This window comes from Catharus ustulatus, chromosome 31 (assembly GCF_009819885.2).
Source record: "Catharus ustulatus isolate bCatUst1 chromosome 31, bCatUst1.pri.v2, whole genome shotgun sequence".
NCBI lineage: Eukaryota > Metazoa > Chordata > Aves > Passeriformes > Turdidae > Catharus > Catharus ustulatus.
This window is the reverse complement of record NC_046251.1, coordinates 897,955-910,263: the sequence shown is the minus strand read 5'-3', so window position 1 is coordinate 910,263 and position 12,309 is coordinate 897,955. Positions and strand designations below refer to the sequence as shown.

General features: G+C 47.1%; 1 protein-coding gene across 2 annotated transcripts in view; it reads left to right on the top strand.

Moving 5' to 3' along the window:
- Positions 1-12,309, top strand: part of HDAC7 (histone deacetylase 7) — a 95,152-nt gene that overhangs the window by 2,158 nt on the left and 80,685 nt on the right. Inside the window, exon 1 of one of the 2 annotated variants that reach the window (XM_033083383.1) lies at positions 11,726-11,826. The exons of the other annotated variant lie outside the window; for it this stretch is intronic. Within the exon in view, the coding sequence (XP_032939274.1) occupies positions 11,808-11,826 (19 nt within the window). The 5' untranslated portion in view covers positions 11,726-11,807. Of the gene's footprint in view, positions 1-11,725; positions 11,827-12,309 lie in introns of those variants that run through there. 2 annotated transcript variants of the gene reach the window in all.

Below are 12,309 nucleotides of genomic sequence, written 5' to 3'. Positions count from 1 at the left end.
GAGGGTTCAGTGGGCAAAAAAATCACAGAGACCATTCCTGCATGGCAATTCTGGTGCTTCCAGGACCTTGGGTGCTCTCCCTGCTGGGCTCCCCCATCCCTGGGAATGCTCAGGGGGAGATTCTTGAAGGACAAAAAGGAATTTTGTCACTCACTGTTGTGGCTTTTTGGCCACATTCCCGTGGTGAAGCTGAGCTTGGGGTTGTCACAAAGGGGACAAAGCACCTGGAAATGGTCACCTGGGATTGGTGTTGAGGGTTGAGGTGACAGGAGGTGTCTGAGCTCCCTCGTGGTGCACAGCTGGCCAGATGTGACACCAACAGCTGGACTCGATGGTCCTGCGGGTCTTTTCCAGCCTAAATCATTCCGTGGCTTTATTTCCTCCTGCCACAGCTTTGCAGGAAGATGCACTTTAAATAAATATTCATTTATTTATTAATTAATCCATCAGGAAGTTTGCTTTCAAAGCAAATAAAACCAGAGAGGCAGGAAACAGGTAAGGTTATTTATTACCCCAACAAACCAGGCAACAAAAATCATGTCTGAGCTCAACCTTCAGTGATGGCTGCACCTGATGGTTCTCAGATCAGCAGCAAACTGCTAAATAATGAGGTTTTGTGTGGTGGCCACACAGAAAGACCCTTGTGGCCATTCCCCCATCCTTGGGATTGGCTGTCCAAGGCTCTCAGTGATTCTGGAATTGTTATTCCCTCAGTCTGGAACTGGATCTACTTTGCTGTTTTAAGTGTAAAACTCACAGAGAAGAATTCCTTGTGCCTGTAAAAACCATCCTGGGACAAAGCTGCAGCAGAGCCAGGTGGGGTTTTTGGGGATGCCCCTGCACCCCAGGATTGAGGAGATGGAGCCTGGGGGTCCCAGGGGGTGCAGAGGTGCAGACACAGCCCCAGGACAAGCTTGGCTTTGCTGTTCCTTTCTTTCTGTGCTTGATCCCAGGCTGGGGGAAAGCCCAGAGCGCTGCAGGAGTGGGGAATGAGCAGTGGGGGATGGACTGGGGGACCTGGATGGACAGGTGGACATGGGGAGGGATGGAGGGATGGACAGATGGACATGGGGAGGGATGGAGGGACATGGGAAGGGATGGATGGACACCGGGATGGATGGACACAGGGAAGGACAGATGGACACAGAGATGGACAGATGGACATGGAGATGGATGGAGGGACATGGGGATGGATGGATGGATGGATGGATGGATGGATGGATGGATGGAAGAACAGATGGACATGAGGATGGACACAGGGATGGGGGATGGACACAGGGATGGACAGATGGATATGGGAATGGACAGATGGACATGGGGATGGACAGATGGACATGGGGATGGATGGATGGATGGATGGGGGATGGACATAGGGAAGGACAGATGGACACAGGGATGGACAGATGGACATGAGATGGATGGATGGATGGATGGATGGATGGATGGATGGATGGATGGATGGACATGGGGATGAATGAATGGACAGATGGATATGGGGATGGATGAATGGACACAGGGAAGGACAGATGGACACGGGGATGGACGGATGGACATCAGGATGGATGGATGAATGGATGGACAGATGGACATGGGGATGGGTGAATGGACACAGGGATGGACAGATGGACATGGGGATGGATGGATGGGGGATGGACACAGAGATGATGAGTGCACAGATCCAGGGATGGACAGACAGACACAGGGATGAATGGACAGACAGACAGACAGACAGACAGACATTCTCCTTCCCCACACCCAAAGCAGGACCCTCCTCCACACCCCTACAGCGCCACCACAGCCTGGCAGCGCCCGTTCCCTCGGGCCTGGAGAGCCTTCCCAAGGTTACAAACCTCTGATTTTATTTTTGGCCGCGTTTCCCCGCGCCTGGAGCCGACCCAGGCTGGAGCTGCTGAAGTTTTTGGTGCTTTGTTTGTTTAATTGAAGTGCTGTTTGTTTTTGATCACGGGCATGAGATAGGCGCTTCCTCTGCAGGCAGGAAGCAGTGATTTCCTGTTCTGTCCCCGGCCAACTCTCACTGTGCAGGAAACCTCGCTCTGCTGAGTGGCCACTTTTCGTGCAGCATTTTTGGAAGGTTTTACGTGGTGTTGTTTTGGGTTTTTTTCTCTTTTTTTTTTCCTCCTTTTTTTTTTCCTGTCTTTTCTGCTCTGAGCGGCGCCGTGGGAGGGAGGTGTGGAGAGCCTGGAGTCTGCACTCAGCAGGTTGGGGATGCTGTTGGACAAAAATGGTTCTGTTCATCCTCAGATCTTTTGGTTCTGCTGAGGAGTTGGTTGGCTCACCTTGAAGTGAACATTTTTTTTGTTGTTGGGTTTTTTGGAGGTTTGTCCCAGCTCATTCAAACCTTTCAAACTCCACTTTCCTGATGTCACCTGGACCTTAAACCACACCTGGGTCCCCCCTGCCTGCTTTTCCTGCGTGTCCTTGCTGTGCTGGAGAATCTTTAGGCAGAATTGGGGTTGAGAAAGTTTTGGGGTGAACTCCCAGTGTCTGAAGGAGCTGGAGAGAGACCTGGAGTGCCAGGACAATGGCTTTAAACTGCCAGAGGGGATCCTGGGGAGGAATTCCTGCCTGGCAGGGGTGGCACAGGCTGCCCTGGCTCAGGATGTGGCTGCTCCATCCCCGGGAGCGTTCAAGGCCAGCTTGGAGCCATCAGGGGCGGCGGGAGGTGTGGAACAGGATGGGGTTGGAGGTCCCTTCCACCCACACCGGCCCGGGTCAGTCCCACAAAGCCCCAGAGAGGAGGCAGGGACGGAGCTGGAGCCGTGTGGGTGGTTCTGGGCTGGAAAGGAGATGCTCAGGTTTTCCTGTGGGATCCCAAACGGGCGGAACCGCGGCTGCTCGGCAACTGCCGGCACACGGGGACGTTGTTACTCAGGGACGTTGTTACTCAGGGGTGTTGTTACTCAGGGGTGTTGTTACTCAGGGGTGTAACAGGGACGTTGTTACTTGCGGACGTTGTTACTCAGGGGTGTTGTTACTCAGGGGTGTTGTTACTCAGGGACATCGTTACTCAGAGACGTAACAGGGACGTTGTTGCCCAGGGATGTTGTTACTCCGGGATGTTGTTGCTCAGGTATGTTGTTAGTCATGAGCGTAACAGTGATATTGTTACTCGGGGGTGTTGTTACTCAGGGGTGTTGTTACTTGGGGGTGTTGTTGCTCAGGGGTGTTGTTACTCAGGGACATTGTTACTCAGAGGTGTTGTTACTCAGGGCTATTGTTGCTCAGAGGTGTTGTTACTCAGGGACGTTGCTACTCAGGGACGTTGTTACTCAGGGGTGTAACAGCGACATTGTTGCTCAGGGGTGTTGTTATTCAAGGGTGTTGTTACTCAAGGGTGTTGTTGCTCAGGGCTGTAACAGGGATGTTGTTACTCAGGGGTGTTGTTACTTAGGGGTGTAACAGGAGTGTTATTATTCAGGGATGTTGTTACTCAGGGATGTTGTTACTCAGAGGTGTAACAGGAACATTGTTGCCCAGAAACGTTGTTACTCAGGGTGTAACGGGGGTGTTATTACTCAGGGATGTTGTTACTCAGAGGTGTAACAGGGATGTTGTCACTTAGGGATGTTGTTGCTCGGGCATGTTGTTACTCAGGGGTATAACAGGGACATTACTCGCGGACGTTGTTACTCAGAGGTGTAACCGGGATGTTGTTGCTCAGAGGTGTTGTTACTCAGGAGTGTTGTTACTCAGGGATGTTGTTACTCAGGGATGTAACGGATGTTGCTACTCAGGGGTGTTGTTGCTCAGGGATGTAACAGGGATGTCGTTACTCAGGGACGTTGTTGGGATGTAACAGGGATGTTGTTGCTCAGGGATATTGTTACTTGGGGATGTTGTTACTCAGGGGTGTTGTTACTAAGGGACTTTGTTACTCAGGAATGTAACAGGGATGTTGTTGCTCAGGGATATTGTTACTTGGGGATGTTGTTACTCGGGTGTAACAGGGGTGTTGTTACTCAGGGTTGTTGCCCAGGAGGTGAGCAGGAGAGGAGATGGTCAGGAGAGAAGGTCAGAGGTTTATCCAGAGATAATCACAGGTTTATCCAGAGATATCAGAGGTTTATCCAGGGAAGGTCAGAGGTTTATCCAGAGATGTCGGAGGTTTATCCAGAGATAATCACAGGTTTATCCAGAGAGGGTCACAGGTTTATCCAGAGATGTCAGAGGTTTATCCAGACAGGGTCACAGGTTTATCCAGAGATAATCACAGGTTTATCCAGAGATATCAGAGATTTATTCAGAGAAGGGTCAGAGGTTTATCCAGAGAAGGTCAGAGGTTTATCCAGGGAGGGTCAGAGGTTTATCCTGGGATGTCAGAGGTTTATCCAGAGATGCCAGAGGTTTATCCAGGGAAGGTCAGAGGTTTATCCAGAGAAGGTCAGAGGTTTATCCAGGGAGGGTCAGAGGTTTATCCTGGGATGTCAGAGGTTTATCCAGAGATGCCAGAGGTTTATCCAGGGAAGGTCAGAGGTTTATCCAGAGATGTCAGAGGTTTATCCAGAGAAGGTCACAGGTTTATCCAGAGATGTCAGAGGTTTATCCAGAGATGCCAGAGGTTTATCCAGAGATGTCAGAGATTTATCCAGGGAAGGTCAGAGGTTTATCCAGAGATGTCAGAGATTTATCCAGAGAAGGTCACAGGTTTATCCAGAGATGTCAGAGATTTATCCAGAGATGGTCAGAGGTTTATCCATGAAGGGTCAGAGGTTTATCCAGAGATGTCAGAGGTTTATCCAGAGATGCCAGAGGTTTATCCAGAGAGGGTCAGAGGTTTATCCAGGGAAGGTCAGAGGTTTATCCAGAGATAATCACAGGTTTATGCAGACATGTCAGAGGTTTGTCCAGAGATGTCAGAGGTTTATCCAGGGAAGGTCAGAGGTTTATCCAGGGCTGTCAGAGGTTTATCCAGAGAAGGTCAGAGGTTTATCCAGAGAGGGTCAGAGGTTTATCCAGAGAAGATCAGAGGTTTATCCAGAGATGTCAGAGGTTTATCCAGACAGGGTCAGAGGTTTATCCAGAGCTGTGCAGGAGCAGCTGGCCAGGACCTTTGGAAGCGCTGGGGATGCACAGAGGGAGGGAGGACTGGGAGCTGCAGGGGGAAGGAGAGGCCGGGACTCTCCCCCCTCCAACCCAGAGCAGTCCAACCACGATTTGTGCTCGGAGCCATCCAAGGAAAACTCTGGAGCCGCTCTCCCGCAGCCCCAGCCCCTCTCCCCCCTCTCCTGCCCCATTCCTGGAGAGCTCCCTCCGCTCCGGCCCCTCCGGATCATCGCGCCGGTGACATCAGCGCCGGTTGCCATGGAAAAGCCAGGTTGTCCAAAACACGACCCCTTGGCCTCATCCCATGTGTGTGAGGAAATGAAGGTTTTATTGCACATCTCTAAATGGAGCAGAAACAGCCGGGGCAGGAACTGCAGAACCTGGGCATGGTATCCATGAGAATCCCTGGTGGGGAAACCTGCTGTGGGGTTATGAGGCTGATTTGTGTTTTTTTTATTATTATAAGATAATAGAATGTTATTATCGTATCAATAATACATTTCTGAGTTATTTCTGGTCTCTGAGCTTTCTGCTGTTATAACACCACCTCTTCTTTTAATTCTTTTAAAATCCTCCCTGTAAGGGTGGGCAGAGCCTGGCACAGGGTGCCCAGAACTTCTTCTTTTAATTTAATTCTTTTAAATTCCTCCCTGTAAGGATGGTCAGAGCCTGGCACAGGGTACTCAGAATCTCTTCTTTTAGTTTAATTCTTTTAAATTCCTCCCTGTGAGGGTGGGCAGAGCCCAGAGAAGCTGTGGGTGCCCCTGGATCCCTGGAAGTGCCCAAGTTCAGGTTGGATGGGATTTGGAGCAGCCTGGGGTAGTGCAAAGTGGTGAAATGGGAACTTTGAGCTCCCTTCCACCCCATGCTGTGACTTCATGACCTGAAGCATTTTGGGGAGAGGCAGAGAAGCTGTGAGAGGCAGAAAAGGTGAGGAAAAAAATCCCCAGGTTGTGCCTGGAGCAGAGGGAGAATCAAACTCTGTTCCCACCTGAGCTGGGGCTCAGACTGTGACGTGCAGGGAGAATTCCAAAGATATTTGGGAATCCACTGAGATTTTCCTAAAGCTGTCCCAGAAATGATGGAAGCAGAGACCTCATAGATTTTTTTTTTTTTCTGGAAGGAAACCTCAGGGGTTGTCCCATGGCAGGGATGGGACACTGCTGTTCGAGGCAGGATCAGATTTGGGACATGTGCTGGGAAATAAAAATTTGTTTTTTCCCACCCTGTGTGGTGCCTGCAGGGTTTGTTCTGGTCTCGTTTTGGCCGAAAATTTGGCAGTGCCACAGCTGGATCACGCCAGCGAGAGGCACCAGCTCGGGGCTGGCAGTGCCACCCTGCTGTCCCCACGGTGCCACCGACCCCTGGTCCCGCTGCAGCCTCCCCCCCTCTCTGCAGTGGGTGTTTTGGGGTTAAAAATAGAACCAGATTTCGGTTGGTGAAGGCGGAGGCAGGAGCAGGAGCTGTTTATCAGTGCCAGGGTTTCCCCTGAGCCGCTGAAATGAGTCAGATAAGAGATGGGCACAACGTGCACGTTCCCAGCCGGGGCTGCTGCTCCCTCCTGCAGATTTTGGGGTGTCCTGGGAGCCACAATCCCTGAGGATGCTCCTTGGACCTCCTGTTCCCACCAGACTTGGGTGCTCTGCAGTATCCTAAACTCAGTCCCTTTTGGAAATGTTGATCTCTGCTGTTAATCCAGAGAACAGAACCAGGGAATGATTTGGGTTTAAGGGACCTTAAAATTCACCCTGTCCAGAGAACAGAACCAGGGAATGATTTGGGTTTAAGGGACATTAAAGCTCATCCTGTCCAGAGAACAGAACCAGGGATTGATTTGGGTTTAAGGGACATTAAAGCTCATCCTGTCCAGAGAACAGAACCAGGGATTGATTTGGGTTTAAGGGACATTAAAGCTCATCCTGTCCAGAGAACAGAACCAGGGAATGGTTTGGGTTTAAGGGATGTTAAAACTCATCCTATCCCAGCCACAAAACCAGGGAATTATTTGGGTTTAAGGGACATTAAAACTCATCCTGTTCACAGAACAGAACCAGGGATTGATTTGGGTTTAAGGCACCTTAAAGCTGATCCAGTCCCAGCCACGGAATCAGGGAATGGTTTGGGTTTAAGGGATCTTAAAGCTGATCCTGTCCAGAGAACAGAACCAGGGAATGATTTGGGCTAAAGGGACCTTAAAGCTGATCCTGACCAGAGAAAGAACCATGGATTGATTTGGGTTTAAAAGCTCTGTCCAGAGAACAGAACCATTGATTGGTTTGGGTTTAAGGGATCCTAAAGCTGATCCTGTCCAGAGAACAGAACCAGGGATTTGTTTTGGGTTTAAGGGATATTAAAACTCATCCTGTTCAGAGAACAGAACCATGGATTGGTTTGGGTTTAAGGGATGTTAAAACTCATCCTATCCCAACCACAGAACCCAGGAATGATTTGGGTTTAAGGGACATTAAAACTCATCCTGTTCACAGAACAGAACCAGGGATTGATTTGGGTTTAAGGGACCTTAAAGCTGATCCAGTCCCAGCCACGGAATCAGGGAATGGTTTGGGTTTAAGGGATCTTAAAGCTGATTCTGTCCAGAGAACAGAACCATGGATTGATTTGGGTTTAAGGGATCCTAAAGCTGATCCTGTCCAGAGAACAGAACCATGGATTGATTTGGGTTTAAGGGATCCTAAAGCTGATCCTGTCCAGAGAACAGAACCAGGGATTTGTTTTGGGTTTAAGGGATGTTAAAACTCATCCTGTCCAGAGAACAGAACCAGGGAATGATTTGGGTTTAGGGGATGTTAAAACTCATCCTATCCCAACCACAGAACCCAGGAATGATTTGGGTTTAAGGGTCATTAAAGCTCATCCTGTTCACAGAACAGAACCAGGGATTGATTTGGGTTTAAGGGATGTTAAAGCTCATCCAGTCCCAACCACAGAACGCAGGAATGATTTGGGTTTAAGGGATCTTAAAGCTCATCCTGTCCAGAGAACAGAACCAGGGATTGGATTGGGTTTAAGGGATCTTAAAGCTCTTTCCAGAGAACAGAACCATGGAATTATTTGGGTTTAAGGGATGTTAAAACTCATTCTATCCAGAGAACAGAACCATGGAATGATTTGGGTTTAAGGAACGTTAATGCTGATCCTGTCCCAGCCACAGAACCAGGGAATTATTTGGATTTAAGGGACCTTAAAGCTCATCCTAACCAGAGAACAGAACCAGGGAATGATTTGGGTTTAAGGGATGTTAAAACTCATCCTGTTCAGAGAACAGAACCATTGATTGATTTGGGTTTAAGGGACCTTAAAGCTCATCCTGTCCCAGCTACAGAACCAGGGAATTATTTGGATTTAAGAGACTTTAAAGCTCATCCTATCCCACCTCCTTCCACCATCCCAGGTTGCTCCAAACCCTCTCCTGGATCTCCCTGACGCTCCATCCCCCTTTCCCCACCACATCACCACATCCAAAACCAGCATCTGAAGCCTCCAAAACCCACCCAAACATTTTCTCCCCGATCTCCCCAGCGGGTCAGGGCAGGGCAGGGCACTGCCAGGGCACCCAGGACACTTTTTTCACGTTGAACCCCACTCCGTGCTCAGCAGCAGCAGTTTCCTGTTTGACTCACACCTGACACAAGCCGGGGCCTCTCCGCAGCTCGGAGCTCGGCTCAATGGGGCTGTTTACAATTAGAGAACGTGGGATTCCCAGAAAGAGCCTCAGACCGGACGTCCTGAAGCGAAATACCCCGGGGCGTCACCAGCTAAAAATAACCGTGGCAGAACAGTCACCAAACAAACAAAATTCCAGATTTTCACCCCTCCAAAAATCTATTTTTTTTCATAATTTAGTGCTGGGTGCTGGTGGCAGTGATTTTTTTATGGTTTGTGTTTGTTTGTGGGAGTAAGGCAAGGGTTAAAATGTGAATAATCCGAGTTTCAGGAGGGGTTGATGGGAATCAGTTGAGCTCATGGAAGGGCTGGGGGTGGGTGGTGTTAGAAGTGCGTGACTTGTTGTTGGCTTTTTGCAGCTATTAAAATAAATATTATGTGTATATAATGGTGAAATAGCTTTTTTGTATGAATATAATTTTTTTTCCTGATAGCAAAAGTCAGACATATGTTTTTAAAAATAATATGCTTAAACTACTCACCTAATTAACATAACAAAATAATATGCTTAAATTACCCACCTAATTAAAACAACAAAATAATATGCTTGAACTACCCACCTAATTAAAATAACAATCTGTAAATTAAAAAATTAAATAAAATAACAATAATAATATTTTTTAAAAATAATTTAATTAAAATAACAACCTGTAAACAAAAAAATTAAATAAAATAACAATAATAATATTTAAAAAAATAATTAAATTAAAATAACAATCTGTAAACAAAAATTTAAATAAAATAACAATCATAATTAAAAAAATTTAAAATAACAATCTGTAATAAAAACCCTGCAACTAACACAGCAATTATCAACACTCACCAACTACAAACAACCAGAACCGCCACCCAAATTAAAAAATAATTTTAAAAAATTAAAATAACAAACCAAAAAACACACATACTCTAAAAAAACCAGAAAATAGTCATACTAAAATAATTCTCAAAAAAAAATTAAACAAGTTAAACTATACATAAAAAACTATAAATATGCAACAAGTTAATGTATTATAAAATTTATTTTAAAAAGCAACACCCAACCATTTTAACCCATTGCTTTGGATATATATCTCCTATTATCTATTTATTAAACCTTTTAAATTTCACCAAAACAATAAAATATATTTTTTACAGGTGGGAAGAGCTGCTCAGGGCTGGGGATTTTGGAGATTTTTTTGGGATTTTGGGTCATGGGCAGCACCAGGGAGGGTGAAGGATCCAGAAGCCAAAATTTTCTGGGGATAAAGGGAATTAAAATCAGAGAACCACAGAACAGAATAATTTGGATGGGGAGGAATTTAAATTTCACTCAATTTTTAAGGACATTTCCCATCCCAACATCTCTGGGCAATTCTGGAGGAATTTATTTCAAATATCAAACCCAAACTCCTCCTGTTTGGGGCTCAGAAATGCACTGAGCTCAGCTCAAAACTGCCCCAGGCTGGAAAAAAGAGATAAAAAAAATGAGTGAGAGCCCAAGGGCACAGGAAGGATCCTGCAGAAGCTGCCCCGACCCTTCCTAACAGAGATTTTGGGAGGCAGGAGCTCCCGTTGGGGCACTTATGCAATAGGTTGTTACCAGAGGAAGTTTCTCTTTAACCCCCAGGCAGTTGGTGGTTGATTTATGTCCTGCAGCTTTAGATTTTCTAGGTTGCAGTGGTGTTGCATAAGAAGATAATTCGACATTTCTTAAAGCTTTTTTTTTTTTTTTTTGCCTTTTTTTTTCTTTTTTCTTTTTTTTTTTTTTTTTGCTTTTTTTCTGCTTTTTTTTTCTGCTTTATTTCCTTTTTATTTTATTTATTTTTTTCTATTGGGGCTCATCTCTTTGGTCTGCCTCTCACCTACCCGGAGATGTGAAATAAATGAAATTTTTACAGCTCAGGTTGCCATTGAATCCCTCAGCTTTTCTCAGAGCTGCATTTGGACCCAAATCCAAATTTGGACGCTTTTTCCTTGTGATTTTTACCCCACAATAAGAGCAGCTCCATCAATGTTTGTGCTTTTAATTCTTCCTGCTCTGTCATCAATGGCTTTTTCTCTCCAGCAATAAAAATTCTCCAGCCATGGGATGCAGGGATGAGCTGCTGGGAACAATTTGGAACCAATTTTTTTTTTTTTTTCAGTTTGTTTTTCAGGTTTTTGATGGATTTAATGACCAATTTCAGGTCCTTCCTAAGGAAGAGCTGTCCCTGAGTGGGATTTAATTCAGTTCATGGCAGGGGGGACAGAAAAGTCTTGGGCTCTCCCCTGATTTGCCATTTGCCTTTAACCTGAATTTAAAGTTATTTAGACCAAAAGCACACATTATTGTTTGTGAACAGAAGGACAACCAGGGGGAGAAAAGCAATTCTGAACCACACAGAAGGACCAGCCCAGGTTCTCCTGGGACAATTCCTGCTCTTTTCCATCCTGGTGGAAATTTTTTACCCCCAGAATTGGGGGCGCAGTGACCCCTTTGTCCTCCCCCACCCCAGCAATCAGAACCATCCCTGTGGGAAATCTGAGCTGAACTTCTCCATCTCAGGGATTTTTCCCTTCCTGGGTGAGTGTGGGTGGCTCCAAGGCTGCTCCAATTTTAGCCTCCCTGCACCACCCAGATGTAAAACTGGGAATTTTCTGCAGCTGCTCCCGGGATTTTCATTGTCCGCGAATCCCCGGGTGGCCGATTGTGCCAGCGGGAGCTTTCATGGAAACAACTCATTTTTTTTTTTTTTTTTTAAATTTTTTCTGTGGCATCTCCAAGTGTTTGCAGAAGCCTGGTAGAACCCCAGGAGCTTGTGGCAGCTTCATTTTTATTTTGAAAGCAACCAGTCCCCAGCTGGGTAAAACGAAAGGATGCGCGATAAAGCCGGCGGCGCAGCGAGCAGGGCCCGTCATTCTGAAACCAGGCATGGAAACTGTGCCGGGGAGAAAAGCTCGAGAGCAGGGCTTGGGCTGCTCGCCACACTCAGCACAGAGCTCAGCAGGCAGGGGCTCAGCCTGGCCAGCATCACGTGCAGGACGTGGGGACAGCGACAGCGACGGGAGCCTCGAGCGCGGCGCTGGCGCTGAGCGGGGCCATGAGCGGCGACAGCAAAGGTACAGAAAGGACCTGGCCTGGGCAGATCCCTGGGGCCAATCTGAAATTTGTGTGCTGGTGGTTTTGGGGTGTTCTGTGCTGGTTCTGCTCATCCAACCCAAATTTTGTGTGCTGGTGGTTTTGGGGTGTTCTGTGTAGGCTCTGTTCATCCAACCCAAATTTTATGTTCTGATATCTCCAGGGTGTTCTGTCCAAGCTCCTTTGTACAACCCAAAATTTGTGTTCAGTTATCTCTAGGGTGTCCTGTCCAGGCTCTGCTCATCCAACCCAAATTTTGTGTTCAGGTGTCTCTGGGGTGTTCTGTGCAGCTCCCCTTGTCCCACCCAAAATTTGTATTCAGATGCTTTTGGGGTGTCCTCTCCAAGCTCACCTTGTCCAAACTAAAATTTGTGCTCTGATGTTTCTGGGGTGTTCTGTGCAGTTCCTCTCATCCAACCCAAAATTTGTGTTCTGATGTTTTTGGGGTGTTCTGTCCAGGCTCT